The following is a 22,410-nucleotide window of genomic DNA, read 5'->3' on the forward strand; positions in this document are numbered from 1 at the left end:
CACCCATGTTTGGGTTCACTGCACAGAGGTCAAACACTCCAAGGTTAATCTTTGCGCCATAAAGTTGGGGAAAAATTCCAGTCCCCACGGAGATAACCCACCACTAGGTTTCATGACACCAATTACAGCTCAATGATCTGATAATGCAGCCAAGGTGAGCCACTCTTTTATTAAGAGTGATTAAGCAGCATTATTTCAATATTAGCTCCAGGAATTAGAGTTAATGCAACCCCACTGGAAAACTGCAATAGACCCTCTTTACTAGGCAAGACTATGAAATGCTGGACTTGTAATAAATCTACACTTTAAAAGTCACTATTGGCACAACAGACTAAACAGAACCATATCCAAGGCTTTGTGCTTCATAATTAGGAAGAAGCTAGAGACATGTCAAATGACAGAAGCCAATCTCATCATATTCTGTGAGGAGATAAAATACATGCAAGGCTGCTATCACACAAGACTTTGTACTCCACTGACTTCCATTCATATGTATGCAAATAGTTTTACATTATTATTTGGAATATGCAAATTTATTACTATTTGATATTTATTTGCTAAAAAGAGAAGCCCTAGGCCTAGAGCATGACAAACATCTCATGTTTACGGTAGGTTTCGAAGACATTTCACATGCTCAGAGTGAAAATGGCTTACGACAGCTAAATATTTTTCATAAACAACAAATCTTCACAAATCAATTTTAAAGGCTTTGTGTAATTGTATAATTGCCTTATGTATACATTTCCCAACAGATTTCCCAAATATTTTACCATCTGCTATGATCATACAGACAGGTAGTCCCGCTCCAAACTATAGAGTCGGGATCCCGAAGAAAAGAAATCTCGTTAATTCCCTCCATAGGGGTTTTGATTTATGATAACTTTCAAAGATTCAGATTCCTGGTGAAATATACATTGCCTATAATTCTGTAGCGAATCAGAGAACGGGTCTGGAACTAGCAAAAATTTTATTTTAATATTTGAGTTACATATTTTTACCTCGCCTCAAAGCTGTTAGGTACATTTGTCTTTGTTTTTTTGCTTCACAATGTAATGTACATGGTTTGTTTCATGCCCTACAACTCTTTTACAAAAGGTTTTTAAAAATCCCTATGGGAAAAATGAATTGGAAAAATATTTCCGCCACCAAGACAGCTAAAAAAAGTGGGCATGCAATGGTGCACTTCATTGGCTGAGCCAGAACTTGTCATGTCAGGCAACTGAAACAAATGGGCTGAAATGTTTTGAAGGCATCACAGAACCACAGTGTTTGTTCAGTTCATGGATTAAACCAACAAATTGCTAACTTGTTGTGTCTACAAATTAAACTTAAGTATGGTGTATACTGGATATGGCATAAAAAAAACATTACGCTCGACAGACTTGGGAATGGCACAAAAATAGATCATGAAAGAAGATGGACGGAGAAGAACAAAGGTGGCATAGAGGAGGTGAGGAGTGTCAGGGTGAGTGTACACTGTCATCTGGTCTGGGTTAGAAATGTGGCCCTGACAGACCGGGCCGGGGAGCTTGCGAGGCCCAACCTCACTGATTATTTACTTCAGCGCCCACTTTCATCTCCATCCTGTGCGGTTATCCATGTTGTGATGAAGTTCAAAGCAGAAAATTAAGAGAGTATTTATCTTTGTGAATTGGGCCAGTGGGTTAGCCATGCCAGGTGCAAGAGGAAGGGACCTAAAAAAGTTCAACAAAACACACCGCCTGAGGGATGGGTTGAGCTCTAAAATCATCAACTAGCTAAACGAAGAAGAAAATAACAGCAGCAAAAACAAAAAAGAGAACCAACTTGACCACACGGTCATAAGATGCTATTTTTCCCCACATTGTTTTTGCGCTGGTGACAAACACTGGTGAACCAGCGGGAGCTCAGAGAGAAAGAAAAACAAAGATGCAACTGTTGGTTACTCACAGGCCAATCACAGTGCAATTTCATTACGTTGTCTCAAACGTCCCACGTAATCCTGCATGAGGCAGGACTGTATGGCCACAGGCTGGGACTGTACCAGGGCAGTGCTGTCTGAGGGGGCCGGCAGATGGTTATTGATACAGTAATCTGGGAAGGGGAAGGGGAAGATTAGAGAGAAGAAAGCCAGCACTGCTGAGGTGTTAAAGGTACTCCCCTGAGAATGCAGCAGGCCAACTGGAGCAAGACACGCAACCGACAAACCAATAGAGACAGACAGACAGCGAGACGGACGGATGAAGGAGAGAGACAGAGAGAGCGACAAACAAGCCACAGAAGACAGGCCCTTTTGGTGGAAATTTATCTAAAGCCACTAATCCTATACTTACCACCACCAGATGCAATTACTGCTAAAGAGCTGGGAGTAAGCGAAGCCTGTCCTAGACACCACTTCCATTACTGATGACATGTCGCCCAGATATAGCCGCAAACAAAGCTTAAAATTACATCAGTAAATAGCTGATCGGCCGCGAATGACACGATGCAGTGGTTATGTCGCTAGGCTGCAAACCCAAAGGTCACATCCTGAGGTTGAAACCGTAAAAGCAGCAATACATGAAGTTACTGAGACCACCTTCCACCACTGTGACCTTGAGAAAGACACATTTTTCTCTCATGTCAATACATTTCCTATTGAAACAAAAGTTAGGGCAAGGCATCACTGGTTATAAAAACCATTTATAAAGAATGTAATAAAGGGATATATTTGATGAGATAATAGAAGATATGTAAGAAAAAAATGGTCTTGTACTAGGAAGATTTATTTATTTTATTTGATTGTACTGTTTGATTTTTTTTATGTGTATGTACATGTATGTATATGGGTACTTGTGTATATGTATATATATGAGCATTTATGCTATATTTTATGTAGCGTTAAAAGCAATAAAAATATTTTACAAATATCTATCCATCCATCCATCCATCCATCCTCAAAGCTACTGAATACAAATATTTCTGCAAATTTGTATCCAAATTGGCTCGTGATACATTAAAATTCTGACGCTTAAAAAATATGCTGCTAAATAACATTTTGCAGCCACGTGAAAATGTTGGCAGGGCAAACAAAAAAATAACTACTGACTTTACCAGGCCTGCAGAAAAAAACAACTTTATTATTGAGTTCAGCGCTGTCAAACTTAGGTTTATGATGCTTCATTTTAGATACCACAGAGATCTGAGGTTGAGAAATGCTATGGGCATGCTCTGTAAATCGGCGTGAGATGTGTTCTGGTATCCTGGATGTGAGCGTGTGTTGATGCCGTTTAGAGCGTGTGGGATGATGGATGTTGATGTGGCTGCAGATGGCGGGCGCCCAGGTGGACTGCAGAAGCAGTGTGTGTGTGTGTGTGTGTGTGTGTGTGTGTGTGTGTGTGTGTGTGTGTGTGGGGGGGGGGGGCTGGGCCTGCTTTTCCTGCGGCTCACCTCTGTTAACTGCTCCACTCCCGCTGGCGTAAGAACAACGAGCATGTGACAATTCAGAGGAGAACGAAAATATCCACAGGGTACATTCAAAAAAAAAAAAAACCACACTGCAGCCATGATAACAAGATTGTCAAAACATCCCATCTGCATATAAAGTGGCCTGATCTAAACCACGATTGAAAATGTACAAGTGTCTTTAATTTTATTGTATTTTATTAAACGTAATTTATTCTTGTGATAAATAACAGCCATTAGTTCAGCCTTCAGTTTACATGAATGTTGAGAAATTATTCTAATATGCAGATTTAGTGCTTTATTATTATTGGTGCTGGATTATTAATAATGGTTCTTGTTATCTTTAATGTATTATATCAATGTTGAAAATAGTTGTGCTTTCTAATATTCTGGAAACCATGAGACATTTCTTTTAGGATTCTTCGGATTTATTTGAAACTTTTGTAACATTATTAACGTCTTTACTTTCACTTTTGGCCAATTTAATGCATCCTTGCTAAAAAAAAAAAAAAAAAAAAAAATCATATTTTTTATCTTATACAACACTTTTTAATGGTAGTTTATTACGGTTTCCACAAAAAATATTTAGCAGCAATTTTTTTCAACATTGATAAGAAGAAACATTTCTTCAGCACCAAATCAGCACATAAGAATGATTTCTGAAGGATCATGTGACACTAAAGACCAGAGTAATGGCTGCCGAAAATTCAGCTTTGCCATCACAGGAATAAATGACATTTTAACATTAAAACAGAAATCAATCATTTTAATATGTAATTATTTGTATTGATATTTCACAATACTACTTTATTTTTCATCAAATAAAATTGTTTTTTGAAAGTAGTATATTGTAATGAAATAACATTAAGGGTCCAAGTTCACTCTATATGGAGAAGAGTGTTGAATTAAAAAAAAAAAAAAAGCTTTTTACATGCTGTCATTTTGGGATGTTAATTTAACTTTCTTCTCTCTGGCAAGTGGAGAGCTTAAAAAGGTGTCTCCTGCTCTTGATCTGCTCTCCGCCTTTTGATTCAGCTTGCAAGCTGAGAAAGCTCTGCCTGAGCTCTCTGCTGAGCACTTCAAACATGTCTTTGTTAAACAATGCATGAGAAGCAATGACTAGCTGTAATGATATCATTACCAAAGTCATGAGTGCTGACTACCGTGTCTCTCCTGGCCTGTATGGCATGGCCTGTTAAGAGAGGTGGAGAAACAACAACAAAAACCCAAAACACCCCCGCCCAGGGCACATGACATCTCCCTCAATGACAGCCTTATTGGCGCAATCCGAGTACGTTCCGATCACTTTCAAAGCCAGCCATTGTCCGCACTTCATCGCAGGAATGCAAGTTAGCGCACAAACAAGGTTGTGGGAATCTGACAGTAGCTCAAGCTATTGCACGATTAACACAGGCTAACAGTAAATAGAGACCACGCATTCACACACACACACATACATAAGCAAGACCACAGAGTTCCAGACTAGTCAGACACACACATATGAGCTGCTTCAGATGAGTCACTTGTTCGATGTAGTCATCCTCAGGGATAACAAAACCTATTAGAGCAGCTGAAATGGCTCAAAAACATTACATTTCGCACTAAATTTAGACTGGCTACATCATAAATCATTGCTATTCTTACATCATGACTATTACTTAATACCTAGTCATTAAAAAGCAAAGAAATTCCTTTTCTTTTGTTGAAACTCTTGACAAACACTGTTTTTACTTCTACAAGCTTTCAAAAAAATGTAAATTAGTGAAAGATCAATTAACTGGCCAATTTTTTACCAATTTAAAATGATTAGCATTAGCCGATTAACAGATGTAAATCTACTCAAATTCTACCAACAGTCTTAAGGAAAGGTTAAAAAAAAAAACATTTTCAGCAAAAAAAAAGTTAAAGTATTTGTTTAAAATAAATACATAAAACGAAACTGTCATGAAAATGATCAGTATAAATATAACGATCAGTATACTAAACATTGCACATCACAGATGCGCACATCGCAATATCGATGCTGAAACGATGTATCGTGCAGCCCAATTTTATAATACCTTCAATCATGGCTCATCCAATCAGAATTTAGAACCATAACTACTTGTTTTATGAATTGGCTTTTAACAGCCTTGTATAATGGTGTCAGCTGAACTAAATGGTGAGCGATAATAGTAAAGTCACTAATGAGAGGTACTTCACTGCAAACATCATAAGTACCCCACACACGAGAAGATCAATAGGAGACATACATTCACAGATGTGTTTGTGTGTGCGCGTGTCAGAAATGACCGTGAAACCCTTCTGTTACCCAAAATGACTGATGTGTGGGGCGTCAGAGCGGGTTGGTGTTAAACTTTCCCAAATCATCCTAGCAACAACCAGCTGACATCCTACACTCAACTCCACAGTGGCAGAAATACACTGGGCTTGGTGGCAGCTATTGATCGGCCCTCAACACAATACCGTGTCTTTCATCAATCATCACTCTGCGTCTCTAAAGAGAGCCAGACGCCTCTGCTGCCGTCCCTATTAAAGGCAGTGCTGGCCCAGGTTCACTCTCACCCTCAAATCTGTGTTATGGAACTCCCCATCAAGCTGAAAATGGCCTCTGTGGCTCAATGTGAGGGATATTCTGGGGAAAGCCTCCCGAGTCCTCCGATTATAGTGGTTAGCTTAACTTTTCTATTGTGACCCTATCTGATCCAGCAGCGACACATACAAGCCCACAACTATCATCGCTGAGATATAAAAACCGACTAGGATGGACTATAAATCTACAGAAGTATTTGTTTTATGTAAAATGGGGACTTCCCACTGGGGAAGTCGTGGCCTAATGGTTAGAGAGTCGGACTCGTAATCTAAAGGTTGCGAGTTCGAGTCCCCGGCCGACAGGAATTGTAGGTGGGGGAAGTGAATGTCCAGCGCTCTCTCCACCCTCAATACCACGACTGAGGTGCCCTTGAGCAAGGCACCGAACCCCCAACTGCTCCCCGGGCGCCGCAGCATGGCTGCCCACTGATCCGGGTGTGTGTTCACGGTGTGTGTGTGTGTGTGTGTGTGCATTTGTTCACTACTCACTGCTGTGTGTGTGCACTTGGATGGGTTAAACGCAGAGCACCAATTTCGAGTATGGGTCACCATACTTGACAATACGTCACGACTTTAAAGAGCACAGACATTTATGATGCTTTTTCTATATGATTTTTAAACGTAATAATAATAATATTTCTAATCTTACTAACAAGTTATTACAACAACAATCATTGTAATGAAAATCTTCAAAAAGTAGTATAGTACATACATTATGGCAGTAATGTATAGCAAATTTATGGGGCTTGAGCTGAACTCAAAGATCTAAGACTTTTTCTATGTACACAAAAGGCCTATTTCTCTCAAATATTGTTCACAAATATGTCTAAATCTGTGTTAGTGAGCACTTTGCAGAGATAATCCATCCACCTCACAGGTGTGGCATATCAAGATGCTGATTAGACAGTATGATTATTGCACAGGTGTGCCTTAAGCTGGCCACACTAGAAGGCCATTCTAAAATGTGCAGTTTTAATCACAGCACAATGCCACAGATGTCGCAAGTTTTGAGGGAGCGTGCAATTGGCATGCTGACTGCAGGAATGTCCACCAGAGCTGTTGCCGTGAATTGAATGTTCATTTCTCTACCATAAGCCATCTCCAAAGGAGTTTCAGAGAATTTGGCAGTACATCCAACCGGCCTCACAACCGCAGACCACGTGTAACCACACCAGCCCAGGACCTCCACATCCAGCATCTTCACCTCCAAGATCGTCTGAGACCAGCCACCCGGACAGCTGCTGCAACAATCAGTTTGCATAACCAAAGAATCAGAAACCGTCTCAGGGAAGCTCACCTGCATGCTCGTTGTCCTCATCGGGGTCTCGACCTGAATGCAGTTCGTCATCGTAACTGACTTGAGTGGGCAAATGCTCACATTCGATGGCGTCTGACACTTTGGAGATGTGTTCTCTTCACGGATGAATCCCGGTTTGCACTGTACAGGGCAGATGGCAGACAGCGTGTATTGCATCGTGTGGGTTAGCGGTTTGATGTCAACGTTGTGGATGGAGTGGCCCATGGTGGCGGTGGGGTTATGGTATGGGCAGGCGTATGTTATGGACAACAAACACGGGTGCATTTTATTGATGGCATTTTGAATGCACAGAGATATCGTGACGAGATCCTGAGGCCCATTGTTGTGCCATTCATCCACGACCATCACCTCATGTTGCAGCATGATAATGCACGGTCCCATGTTGCAAGGATCTGTACAAATTCCTGGAAGCTGAAAACATCCCAGTTCTTGCATGGCCAGCATACTCACCGGACATGTCACCCATTGAGCATGTTTTACTGACTGGTTTTTGGATCCCCCGGACCCCCCAATACAGTAAAACTGCACATTTGAGAGTGGCCTTTTCTTGTGGCCAGCCTAAGGCACACCTGTGCAATAATCATGCTGTCTAATCAGCATCTTGATATGCCACACCTGTGAGGTGGATGGATTATCTCAGCAAAGGAGAAGTGCTCACTAACACAGGTTTAGACAGATTTGTGAACAATATTTGAGAGAAATAGGCCTTTTGTGTACATAGAAAAAGTTTTAGATCTTTGAGTTCAGCTCATGAAAAATGGGGGCAAAAACAAGTGTTGCGTTTGTAATTTTGTTCAGTATAATTATAAAATATACAAAGAAATACTGATACTACTACTAATAATAGTTATAAAACCAATAATAAAACCATGATCATTTACAATCTTTGTCCAAACAATATAACTTAACTTGCTTATTAACATGATTAACTTGGGCTTTTAAATATAAATTATGAATTTTTATGACCTTTCCAGTATTTTGTGGTTACTGCATGAAGAATTTTCCAATTAGGGCCAATTCCCTAATAAGTCATTAAAAGAAACAAAACAGAGCTTCATTGCCAAATTTGTTATTCTGCAATTTAACAATATATAAAATTTACACAACTTTCTCAAGATTGAAAAATATTACTATTCATATTATAATATTACTACTAATAATGCTAATTACTAATAATAACAACATGAATACTAATGGTTATATAATAATTTTTTTGATGTTTTTCAATGCGGCAATACGGTTTTAGAGAGAGAGAGAAAAAAAAAAAAAAAAAACACTTTGGTACTGTAGCGAATTAGCTCAAAAGGGAAATATTTATAATTAATAACTGGTTATAATTATGAATATTTAGATCAGATCTTGGAATTAACTGTAGCAGAATCAATATTACAATGATTAAATCTGTTCGTCCACCGACAGTATATCATTTATCAATTCTAGGAAAGATTATTTTCCTGGCCTAGTAAGAATAACTTTCCTACTTCATACAGTACTAGCATTAACTTAGCAGAATCAGAATGAGCTTTATTGGCCAGGTATGTTTACACATACAAGGAATTTTTTGTAGAGACAGAAGCTCCACAGTGCAACAAAGACAGCAACAGAACAGGACACAAGATAATAAAAGAATAACAACAATTAACCAAAAGGCAATGTACAAAGCAGCAGAAACACAATATATAATATAGACAACTATGTATGTACAGTTCAAGTATGTGCAAATTAGAAATGAGAAAAAAGATAAAAATAAAATTAGTGAGTGTGGTGAATTGGATAGTGTATTATAGTTGTGTGTTCCACGTTTATTGTTGAGTGTTCATGAGATGGATTGCCTGAGGGAAGAAACCGTTTCTGCATCTGGTCGTTCTGGTGCACAGAGCTCTGTAGCGTCGACCGGACGGTAACAGTTCAAAGAGGGAGTGTGCTGGATGTGAGGGGTACAGAGTGATTTTACCAGCCCTTTTGCTCACTCTGGATAAGTACAGTTCTTGGAGAGCAGGGAGGGTTATACCAGTGATTCGCTCAGCAGTCCGGACTAACCTCCGTAGTCTTCTGAGGTCAGATTTGGTAGCTGAGCTGAACCAGACAGTTATTGAAGTGCAGAGGATGGATTCAATGATGACAGAGTATAACTGTTTCAGCAGCTCCTGTGGCAGGTTGAACTTCCTCAGCTGGCGAAGAAAGTACAGCCTCTGCTGGGCCTTCCTGACAATGGAGTCTATGTGAATATCCCACTTCAGGTCCTGGGAGATGGTGATGTCCAGGAATCTGGATGACTCGACTGCAGTCACAGTGCTGTTCATGATAATGTGTGGGGGGAGAGCAGGGGGGTTTCTCCTGAAGTCCACAATCATCTCCACTGTTTTGAGAGTGTTCAGCTCCAGGTTGTTATAACTGCACCATACAGCCAGCTCCTTAACCTCCTGTCTGTAAGCAGACTCGTCACCGTCCTGAATGAGGCCAATCAGTGTGGTGTCGTCTGCAAACCTCAGGAGCTTGACAGAGGGGTCTTTAGAGGTGCAGTCGTTGGTGTAGAGGGAGAAGAGCAGTGGGGAGAGAACACAGCCCTGAGGAGCTCCAGTGCTGATGGTATGAGTGCTGGATGTGAATTTACCAAGCTTTACTAGCTGCTGTCTGTCTGTCAGGAAGCTGTTGATCCACTGGCAGACGGAGGTGGGGACAAAGAGCTGGGTTAGTTTATTTTGAAGGATTTCCGTGATGGTGTTAAAAGCGGAGCTGAAGTCCACAAACAGGATCCTCACATAAGTCCCTGGTCTGTCCAGATGCTGCAGGATGAATGTTGTGCTGCAGGATGATGTGCAGTCCCATGTTGACTGCATCATCCACAGACCTGTTTGCTCTGTAGGCAAACTGCAGGGGGTCCAGTAAGGGTCCAGTGATGTCCTTCAGATAAGCCAAAACCTTTCAAATGTCTTTCAAATGATTTCATGGCTACAGACATCAGGGCCACAGGTCTGTAGTCATTAAGTCCAGTAAATTTGGGTTTCTTTGGGACGGGGATGATGGTGGAGCATTTGAAGCATGAGGGGACTTCGCACAGCTCCAGTGATCTGTTGAAGATCTGTGTGAAGATGGGGGCCAGCTGATCAGCACAGGTTTTTAGGCAAGCTGGTGACACACCATCTGGGTCTGGTGCTTTCCTTCTTTTGTTCTTCCTGAAGACCTGGCACACATCATCTTCGCTGATTTGAATCGTAGGTGTGGGGGAGAGAGGGGTTGCTGGAGGTGTGAATGGTAGTGTGGAGAGGTGTTCAGGGCGGGTGTGGGGTGATCTTTCAAAACGACAATAAAAGTCTTCCAAGCCGTCTGCCAGGTGTTGATTCTCCAGAGTGCTGGGGGATGGTGACTTAACATGTAGCAAGATCAACATTCAGTGACTGAATTGTGAGCAGCACACCGAGGCAATCAATTGTGAATATAATGACTTTAATAAATGAAACCACAGCTAACATACAACTAGACTAAACAAAACACATATACAGAATGAAGGAAAGGAAAGAGAGAGAGAGAAGAACAAAGAATGGTAGTATTTAGCATCAATGAACCACAACCTAAAGAGAATCAGAGAATCAAAAATCACCGCATCTAACTAGTTGGAAACGGTTACATGCATTGGCTTTGTTGCTGAACAAGAGTCCGGATGCGGTAGAAAACAGAGGTTCTTGAGTTCAGTAGGAGTGAGCTGGAGGCTTTGGTCAGGTTCTTCTGAAGATTGAGATTTCACAGCGAATTGACGAAGTAACTTGAGGATAAAAACTGCCAGAAGGTCCGACTCAAGGGTGATGAGTCTTGGAGAGTCTCTCACAAAGGGAATGAGCAATGATGGGTTTGGGTTAGAGACTTTTAAGGGTCTACCAGTCACACCCATCTTTGGCAGCTTGACCAATGCAGAGGTGTGAATTTTGAGCGGGAGAGGTTCCTTTGTCATTGGAGCTTCACTACAGTACTACAGAGTTATAACTAAGCTACTATAACCTAGGAACATGCATACAACAGGAATACACTATATACATTTTGGCACAGTTTGTGGATAAATGGAGCCAATGTCCTTTCCTATGTGTATTGTGGCTTTTGAGTGTGTCTGGGCCACGGGTAGTGGCTCCTCGTGGGGATGGGGGGAGTCAAAGAGAAAGATGACGACTGTCCCTGCTGCATTGGAGAAGATAGCAGAGGTGATAATGCCCTTTAAACAAGAGGTGGACGTTAGACATGCATTTGTAATTGCATCTAATTTTGTTACACCAAGGGAGGAGGGAAAGTTTACGATACCTAAAACCTGATCGAACATCTTGATTGCATTCAAACGCTACAGTACTGTTTTGTTAGCATCTCTTGCTCCCTGAGAGCAAATCACTTGTCCTACCACTCCTAACTGACTCTCCACACAGCGATGTCTTGCAGGTCATTGTATAGGGGTCGAAAGCAGACAGACGGCTGTAATTGAGTGCAGTGAGTAATGCAGTAAAGTGATGCAGTGAGTAATGCAGTCGTGTAGAGTGTGCATCGCGTGAGTCTCCCTGACAGAATCCAGCTACAGCATTGTTTTAATTACCTCACCTTGCATCTCTCTCTCTCTCTCTCTCTCTCTCTGCCTGTCCCTCTTTCCTTATGCTCTGAATTCAGACAGCTGCTTCCAAACTACTTTAAAAAATTTTTTGCTAACCATGTAAAACATCACCAAATGTCTCAGGAAGACTTCTAAGCATCTCAGAGGGGGCCTGCCACGGCTCAGAGCTCTGGAAATGTCCGTGTTTGATTGTCAACAAGATTTTTAGAACTTGACATCTGTCTCTCAATATTTGTGTGTGTGTGTGTGTGTGTGCGCGTGCGTGCAGCTGTCTGAATCAGCTGGGAGATGGGGGCCCAATGTCAGGCATATCCCTCATCGCCTCGGGCTTCCTGCATGAACTGTCCGTCACCTACACGCAATCAGCGGGGGAGGACACACACTCCAGCACAAGAAAATATCACTGTACTGTAGATATGCAAACATGCACGTATCCTTGCACAGTGGTTACTATCAACGGATGAGTCTAGGATGTAGAGCACCAGACAGAGTCATAATTATGCCCAGACGGATTCTGGACGATTTCTTCATTTTCTGTTCTGATTTTGGAAGAAAATCTGTGGAATAGATTTACTTACGTCAATATAGTAAAAGGTCTTAAATAGACCTGAGAGTACTGCAGTTTTACTGGTAGTATAAAGTATAATCACACCGGCTAAAATATTGACTCAAAAATATATTGGGAAATTTGTAGAATTCTGCTAATATAATGAATTCAACAGAGCAACAACAATAACAAGAAGTTAATATTGAGTAAAAGATTTTAGATAAAATGTCAGAAGATACTTTGGGCCAGATTTTCTTACAGCTTGCGCAACGCAAACCATCTTTTGGCGTTACGATAGTACTGTCAGGATTTACTAAAGATGCGCAGTGAAGAATTGGCGCTAAAAAGGTGTGGACAGTTATTTTTGTGCCTGACCTTATTGAATATGCATTTGTAGGAGTTTCCCTTTCAGATGCAAAATTTATGGAAGGAGCGTATTAAAATGAATCGTGCAACGCAATTTACTAATGTTTGCACTCGACAAACTACTGGTATTTGTGCCATTATTTAATGCTAAAAAAAAGAGCAATGTCTTAAACTATTTTGCGCCTGTGTCGTAAGTAGATCACTCACACCTGATGAGCAGCGGCTCTGCTTATTTGCAACTTCACTAATTTGCGCTGCGCTTGGTATATTGCGCTGGTCGACATGTAAATGAGATGTTGCGTCTGTGTTCTTAATTGTCAGTAAATCACCCACAGAAATTTCCATGCCCGTCGGCACCGTTTTGGAATTGCACTCTTAATTTGGCCTGTTTAGTAAATCTGGCCCTTTGTCTATTTTTGCTAAGACAATGAAAATTAGGGATGCACCAATATTAAAAGAAAGAAAGAAAGCTACAAGTGAATTTGGGCATCTTAAAATAAAGTACAGTGTGAAAAACGTAATCTTTAGCAAATCTCAAAATATCCATTGAACTGTTTTAAAATTATTAGCATTTATAAAGATTAACTTTAAGCATGATGTTTGCATAAGTAATAGATATGTAAAATAATAGAAATGAGCATGAATAATTAAATACCCAATATTGGCTGATATTGTTAAATAATTTTAAAAAGTCTAATATTATCTAATAAGTGGTATATGGTACTGACATTTTGCATCCCTAATGAAAATAATTCCAAGTGAAGTTAAAACGACTTAAAACAGTGACTGGAATGAACAAACGATGACATCAGGAGTCAGACAAAAAGTGAAACTTCCCTGCTGTTTGACCGAATATCAGTGCCGCTCAGCCAATCAAATTGGAGGACTGGTACTAACCGTTTTATAAGAATGATTAACATGCCACACACACACACACAAACAAGGAGGCTTCTGATGCAAATTACAAGATCATTTGTTCTGGGGCATGTCAAAAGCTTCCAATTTCCTTGTCTGTCTTTTGGGACATGAATAAAATTTTTTCAAAGTCAGCGTTAGGCAGAAGGCCTTTGGGTAGATCTTCACAATGAGTCAACTATTCCAAGTTCTCGTCTTCCTCCTCCTCCCTCCCTCGATTCTCGCTCTCTCTCCCTTTCCCATAAGCAGCAGCGGAGCGATTTCAATCATTTCGTAACCTCCCAGCAATCATGGCTTTAACTCCCCTGTTATTTAAAACAATCTGAGCTCTGAGCGCGAGTTAATCACTGCTTATACAACATCAGTCAGGGTTATTCATTCTGTTCCAATTAATCATGCCATTTATCTACATTGTCTGAGCCTTCTGCTCAACAAATTCATCTGTAGTGACAGACAATTCACATTGTTGAATTTGATCATGTACTGTATGTGGCAAACGTCGGGCAAATTGCTGGAGATTACGTATGCATTTGTGTACGCGCCGCTGTGTGCGTCGATTTCGGCGAGCATAATTTCAGCGCCATCTGGTTTTGGCTCTTTACTGCACGGCTCTCTCACTTAATTAACTGGAGGCCATTACATTTCCTGAAATGTTTCACTTTCTCTGGTTCATGTCATGCAGGCAGGCAGGAGGGGAGCAGGGAAGGACTCAATTAGACCAAAGCCGCTCCCTGGATATTACACACTTTGTGTGTGCCAGTTAAGGGGGCGTGAGGCTGGTGTAGGGCCTGGACGTCTCTCGCTGCGCCTACCCTGTCAGCACAGATAAAGGTCTGCCTGTCTGCGTTAGATCCCGCCCCCACACACGCATTCAGACAAGCTCCAGCTGCCAAAACACTTCATACCAACCAGCAGAAAGCTAGGCGTACATAAAGACCAACACACATTAATACTGCCCAACAAAGACTGCAGCTACACGCCACGTATGCACTATTTAATTAGCCTGAGAAAAAGCTAAATTGTGGCTGTCAGTTTAACAGGAACTACAGCAGCTCTATAAATAGTCTGGGTGAAGAGAACCTGAATCTGACCAACATCAGTGTTTAATTTCCTGGTTGGGCTATTTGACAGTATACAGTATAACGCAACACTGGAAATCGGTCGAGATTTATATTGCAGCAGACATTTATGCGGATATCGGTGGGCAGGGTTGCTTTATGTAATTTATACACAATAGAAACAAATAAATGTGAAAATACACTGCCAACACATGGCTCAAAATGAGGAAGAACTTCACGTTATTAAAATAAATTCAAATTGTGTGTGCAGAATACTGTGTAGTTCAGAATTCAAAGATCTGTCACATGACTTCACTTTGCACATTTTTATTTTGGAAATTGGTGTGCGGAGTCAATTTTTTGTCTGAGTTTTAACTTGTGCGCTACATAAATCAGCTAATTATTATTATTGATTATTTTCATTTGTCAATCTTTTGAAGTTCTAAATAAATGAAAAAAAAATTGAGTACCTTTTCATATACCACCATTCAGATTTTTCTTAAGTCTCCCACGCTCACCAAAGCCTGCATTTACAGTAAAAATAGCGTAAAACAATATAAATATTATATTTATAGTAAAATATTATAACTTAACAACTGCTTTCTTCTGGAATAAGTCAAATTTAATTTATTCCTGTGATGCAAAACTGAATTTTCAGCAGTCTTTAGTGTCTCGTGATTCTTCAGAAATCTTAGTGCTGCACAGTTCTTCTTATTAAAGTTGAAAACAGTCGTGCGGTTTAATATTTGTGGATTTTTTTTTTTTTTTTTCAGGATTCTTTGATAAATACAAATTTTTAAAACAACATTTACTTGGAATCATAAATATCTTTTGATCAATTTAAAGTATCCTTGCTGAATAAAAAAAAATAATTTCTAAGCTACTATTGATAACTGATCTTACTGCAAAAATCTTACTGGTAGTGTGGAAAAAACAACAACCAAGCAAAATAAACTGTTACCAGGAAATACATTCTCACACCATGGAGTTCTTGGTCATACCGCCCACCCTTACCCATAAGATGAAAATATGTGCTGAAAAGATATTTAGATATAGAAGTAAAGCTTTAACTTGTCAAACTAGTCAAACACCTTTACCCCACACTGCCAGTCAGTAACACGTCCCCACCGCCTGTACAGAACAGAGCATGGACCGGAGACCACGATGACTCAGAACATTACTCCAGTGTCTGAGTCTCAAACGCTGAGGTAAGAGGCTGTTTATTGCCCAGTCTGCAGGCGGTCTGTGTGGTGTTACTCTCACAATGAGTACAGTCAGTACTGGACGACAATTCATTTGAAGTGAGAGGACTATTCTATTTGTATGATTAAAAAAATATTATATTTGGAATGAAAATTGTTTTTTTTTAAATTTCGAATTTTAATTCATTTGGGTTCCTTGTCTAATCAAGATCTTGCATCTGAACTGTTGCAAGGAACTGACCACATCAAATAAACAGTAAGAACGGAACATAAGTGTTACATAAGACAAGCAATTGAACTCTTTCACATGTACTGTTTTATGCCGTGTGTGTCCGCATAAACTTACCGTCTCATTGCCAAAAAGGATGTCCACATAGGGCATAACCTTCATCAGGGCCTCCTTGAAGAACTCACAGATGAATGGAGCTGACAGATTTAAGCAGAAGATCTTCTCGTTTTCAGAAGCGTGTTGGGCTACCTTCAGGATCGACTCCAAGGATACGGTCACGAAAAACCCCTTCAGAAACCGACAAAAATGATAGTCAAAACGTATTCAGTTTGAGACCTGACCTGGTTTGAGTTATTTTCTGCACATTAATTCATTTAAACCCCACATACAACTAGAGATTTTGAAGCTTTCATATCAGTAAATCTCAGCATTACAATACAACAGATAGAAAAAGAAAAATACATGCTCCATCTCCAAGTGGAGTAAACATGGCTAAGCTTGATATAATGGAGAGTATGATGAGGCACAAATAGGATTAAGGTTTTAGGAGATGAGAATGAATGATGACAAATAGAGTCCATAATTGCGCTGGTGCTTCCATCAGAGAGCAGGGAGAGTTCACAGAGACAATCCAATACAACAGAGGGCACCTTGGCCCACCTCCTCACACAGGGACAACTGCAAGGTCACACGGCTCTCTGAGGAGCACTTACACATCTCGTTTATGCCTGCGCTGAGGGCTCTCTCTGTGCAAACATAAAAAATATCCATACAACATTGTTTTTGTGAACCTTTGTTCTTTTACAAACTGTCAAACCAAGCCAAAACAAAAAGGTTTTCATTAAAGTTAAGTGAAAAGACTTCTATTTAGATAAAAAGTAATTTAAAAGCATTTACTTATATTTTGTAAAATTATATTTAAAAAAATTTGTGAAATAACGTACTGGGACCAGAGTTGGGTAGTAACTGATTACTTGTAATCTGGACTACATAATCGAATTCCAAAAATGATGTACTTGTAATTTGATTAAATTAGATTTTAAAACGCTGTTTCCTAACTACACGGGACACGACAAGATTACAGCGACAAGCAATTTGGGTGTCCACAATAGATGCAATGCAACACCGCGACGCGACAGAATCAATTAAATATCACAGCCAATCAAAAGTGTGTGTGGGCGGGCTCTCTCTTGAAGCGCTCTGCACTCGCATCGACATAGTTAAGTTTATAATCTAATTCATAAATATTAATTTTAACATTAAATGTACATACTGAGTGACTGATACCATCTTTGTTATGGAATACGTTTGTTGGTTCGCATTTTATTAATGTTCATCTTTGCTTTAATTTACTTTCAAGATCTAAGGTAAACTCTCTGTTGTTGCTTTCAGTATGGCTATAAGGCCATGCAATATGATATTCAAACTCACATTAGACACGTTTAACTTGGAATAAAGCACATTATCACCTGAGATCATCTACTGTCATATAGTTTGTTTGTTGTTCCAGTAGGGCTGTGTATTGGCAAGGATCTGGCGATACGATACGCATCACGATACAGGGGTTGCAATACGATATATTGCGATACTGTAAGCAAGGCGATATATAGGGATATTTCTTATTTTAGGAATAGGATATATATTTTTTAGGAAAGCTGTCATTAAGAACACACCACCATATGCAAACCTTAGCAAAAAATAAATAAAAATAGTTTAACCAGAACACACTGCAGAACACACTGGGATCTGCATTTGCAATAATCAGTCCCTATAACATTCAACATTGAACCACTTTTTGTGCAGTACGAGTAAAGGGGGAAATATTCAAGTGCTTGCATGATTCTTTAGTTAAATGCATGTAGAAAATGTATTTTATAAAAATATATATTTATAGACTACTTTAAAGTTTCACAGTTTAAGTTTACAACTGTGACATACAATGTCATAACATTTGATCTGAACAAAAAATGACATCTGCTTAATATCAATGAAAAATAAAGTGCTTGCAGGATTCCTAAAGAAAACTAAGCAATTATAAAACAATCAAATAAATAGATGTTAAACATTCTCAGAACTTTTCAACTTGGATTTCACAGGTTTTTCAGTTTGTATTTATGTTCCACGTGGAATCGCGAGACCGCGACGCGAGCACCGCCCCAACTGCACAAAACGCCCCCGAATTACGAGAGAAAGCTGCAGCTGCGCGGAGACACTAGCGCCCACTGCGCCCCGGGCAAAGGCTCTTCAATACGGGACGCGGCAAGTGGCAGAACCGAGGTTGCGCTCGCGCCGCGGCCCCAGGGAGGACATTATCACAAAAGCCCAAATGGTACCACACTTCAGCTTTGTACATCGAAACTAGAACTAGAACAATTCTTTCATCCTCCATTACTGGCAGTGAACTATATTAATACTAACATTAGTGGAGTGCCCTGATGCTAGTATTTTCTGTCACTGTTTAAGTTCAGAGATGAAGACTAGCGGTCGGGATATGAACTCAAAACGAAACAACTGCCACGAATCTTGTATGATTTTTTTTTTTTTTTTTTAAATATCGATATTCTGTTTTGGAGAATCGATACAGTATCGCCAAACAAAATATCGCGATACTCACATGTATCGATATTTTCTTATACCCCTATGTTCCAGCCATAGATATGTATACGTAGATGCCTCATTAGCGACTGTTTCTATGGGCCGCTATACGTAAGCCATCCACGATATTGCAATGGTCAACTTTACGTCATTCACCAAAATAATCATGGAATATGTGAAAGATGTCACAATCCTGCATAGAATGGCTCAACCATAGACATACATAGACACCCTATTCGACCTCTCCAGGCACGTAGATGCGGCCGCCATCTTGGAACGGTACACTTGATGTCATTCACCATACTGTAGGTTCGCACAGAGCCGTTGGGTTTGCAGATCATCGGCTGTGCAGGATTGTGGCATCTTTCGAATATTCTGTGATAACTATGGTGAATGGCATCAAATTGACAGCAACAATATGGCAGATGGTTTACGTATAGCGGCTAGGGCTGTCGCGATTTCATTTTGCTTGCATCGCCTAAGCGGCAAAATACCGGAAGTGGCGCATTTCACGGACGAGAATCCATAAGACACATAAGACCGTTTTCCAAGGCTGCATGATATACTAAACCCATTTAAAAATCATAATTAAGCATAATTGTGAATTCCCAAACGCTACGATTGAATTAAATTATATGCGATGCAGTTCTAATACAGTATATGCACTTTAACTATTTACATGCGTGTACGTTAAGTACGTGCGTCACAGCGGCTCCATTCACAGTAGTTCCGCAGAATTTATCATTTACATGTGGAGCGTCTCACTCCATCTCTGCATGTTGTTGTGAGTTTGGGTTTATTAACGTTCATCTGGGAACGCAACGTGCACCATTTCATCAGATTTTTAAGGTAAATCATTTATAAATCTACGCAAACACAGGAGAATGTCGCAGTATCAAAAAAAATCAAACCCTCACTCTGAGTTTACACTAGGGTTCCTCAAATCTTACCCAGGATGGGACAATACACTGTTTATTTAGCTCCAACCCTGATCAAGCTCACCTATCTGATTTTCTAATGATCCTGAAGACGTTGATTGGCATGCTCAGGTGTGTTTGATTAGGGTTAGAGCTAAACTCTGCAGGAAAGTGGATCTCCTGGGCCAGATTTGAGGATCCCTGGTTTACACGTTTTGATGCCCACATTCATTTAACTACAGTGGCTATAGCAAATATTAAAGATTTAGTGGACATTTGAATTAAATGGTGCTTGGTCAATATTAAACAAGGATAAGATCGCACAGTAATGTGTAAAAACAACCGTCAGGCCGTTGGCACCCAGGCCTTTGTTATGCATAATGTACATTAGCTCTATTGTTTATAATACATTATATATTTTAACAGTTTTGTTCAATAAAACTTTCTTGCTTTTGATGCTTTATTTGAACTAATTATTGCCTCATTGATATATGTATTTTAAGTTATTTTAAAGGCTATTGTTCACTTACATCTATCTTTATTACTACAAAAAAAGAAAAAAAAAAATTATAGGGCCGTATGAACTTATTTCCAAATTCATTTTTGAAATGAAAATGGTTAAATTAAATTTTATTAATCAAAAAGACTGTCTAATTAGAGTTTTACAGTTTTCTCTACCAAATTCTGTTTTCATATATTTTAAATGGAACCATTTTAAGGGTTCCATTAAATTAATAATCAAAAGCATCTCCAATTAATTGATTTTATTTTATTAAATCATTTTCTTTCCAGAAATACTGCACATTTACATTTTTCTCCTAAATAAATTCTGGTAAATAATATTTCTGGTAAAGACTCCTTTAAAAAGTGTTTGATTATAATAAAAATATGGCATGAAGCTTCAAACAATGGCATAAATCTGTTAAAAAATAATCGTTATTAATCCCAATTACAGTCTCAAGGGAATAATCGACAATGATGATTTTTGTCATCGTGCAGTCCTAGTGTGACTATTGTCATTCTTACGCTATAATACTGAACTTTGATTTCAGTTTGGACTATAAGATGGACACTTGCTTCTTGCAATCTGTTGCACTTTACTTTTGCTTTACAAAAAGGATTTCATAGAAATTTGGTTTTCATTATATATAAATTTATATTATAAATATGGAATATACAAATACAACATTTTTCTTAAATATATACATGCACGTGTGTGTATTTATATATACATAATAAATATACACGGTAATCACATATTATGTAAACAAAAACTTTTATTTTGGATGCGATTAATCATTTGACAGCACTAACCATAATACAAAAACCTATGATTACCATGGTACCCAAAATACATGTTCATATCACAATTAGAATTTTTATTTTTTTGTATGAATTGTGATATTTGTAAGCTACCCAAAAACTGTTTGTTTGTCAAATGTATTATACTCCTAGAGAGTCAATTTGAAGACATGATGGGATTTTCCCCTTGCTTGCCTAGCACGGCCTAAGAGAGCCATTTGAGCCCAGTGTGATGGCTGCTCTCCAGCCATTGTTCCAGAAAGACAGGAGTGTATAATAAAAAAAGAAAAAAAAAAGAAAAAACATACTTGCATCTGATGAAGTGGAAAACAAAGGTCTTGTCTGGACTCTTCTTACCGAGAAACAAGAGAGGCTCCTCAGTTCATTGTGTGAATGAATACAGACCTGGTAAGGAAACACCTTCACGTTTAAACCTGAAACCCTACGCTGGGCCTGTTCCTGCGATACAGTTCTTCTTGCACTGAGAGAATAATTCAGAGATACAGTGCAGGTGAGATTAAGGGGGATAGGAGGACAAGGAGAGGGAGAAAATAGAAAGAAACAATAGAGAGAGAGTGTGTGAACTAGAGAAAGGTGCACTGCTAGAGGAGCGCTGGCTTTTACTAATGCTCAGAGCACTCCATTAAAACAGATGAGGCTTTTGTAGCTGAGAGTGGAGAGAAGTGACCTTCATGTGTTTAGTGTGACTGTGTCAGCTATTACACCGTTCACACACAGGAATCTGAAGGCATCTTTACACAGCCGATTTAAGGCTGCTGCTCTAAAGCGGGTCTGTGTCTGCTCAGAATTCAGTGTAAAGACGCAATGCCGCATAAAATCCACCAGATCTGACCCACCTCAGTCCCTAGTATAAGCAATAACTAGTCTGTTATAGTAAATTATAACTGTTACTGTATTTTGTAATTGTGTGTAATATGTTTATAATATATATATATATATATATATATATATATATATACATACATACATACACACATATATGTGTGTGTATGTGTGTGTGTATATATATATATATATATATATATATAAAAACATATTACACACAATTACAAAATACAGTAACAGTTATAATTTACTATAACAATTAAACTAATTATCAACTGATAAATAATTACAAATACATGATTATTAATGGGCAAACAGTCATTCAACTTTCCAATCTAACTGTGCAAAATATATCAACATAATTGAGCTGTAAACAACCTGACTTAGTAAAAAACAAAATGCCTTTGAGAACAAACATTATGGTGGTTATACTGGCTCAGGCCCAACAGCATCCTGGGTAGCTTTAGATGCTGTCTGTGCAGAGGTAATGGACCATCCTTGTGTACGTCTCT

The 22,410-nt window shown here is 39.3% G+C and overlaps 1 protein-coding gene across 6 annotated transcripts in view; it reads right to left on the reverse strand.

Annotated features, from left to right (window-relative positions):
* The window catches only part of LOC306882224 (adenosine kinase-like), a 188,806-nt gene that overhangs the window by 24,926 nt on the left and 141,470 nt on the right, over positions 1-22,410 (reverse strand). For 5 of the 6 annotated variants that reach the window (XR_013785226.1, XR_013785227.1, XM_079436719.1 and 2 more), the window contains exon 7: positions 16,356-16,526. The exons of the other annotated variant lie outside the window; for it this stretch is intronic. Coding sequence is in view for 3 of the 5 variants with exons in the window: in XM_079436719.1 (XP_079292845.1) it covers positions 16,356-16,526 (171 nt within the window). In the remaining 2 variants the exon portion in view is untranslated. The remainder of the gene's footprint in view (positions 1-16,355; positions 16,527-22,410) is intronic. 6 annotated transcript variants of the gene reach the window in all.

Source organism: Barbus barbus (assembly GCF_936440315.1).
Source record: "Barbus barbus genome assembly, chromosome: 16".
In the NCBI taxonomy this organism is placed as follows: domain Eukaryota; kingdom Metazoa; phylum Chordata; class Actinopteri; order Cypriniformes; family Cyprinidae; genus Barbus; species Barbus barbus.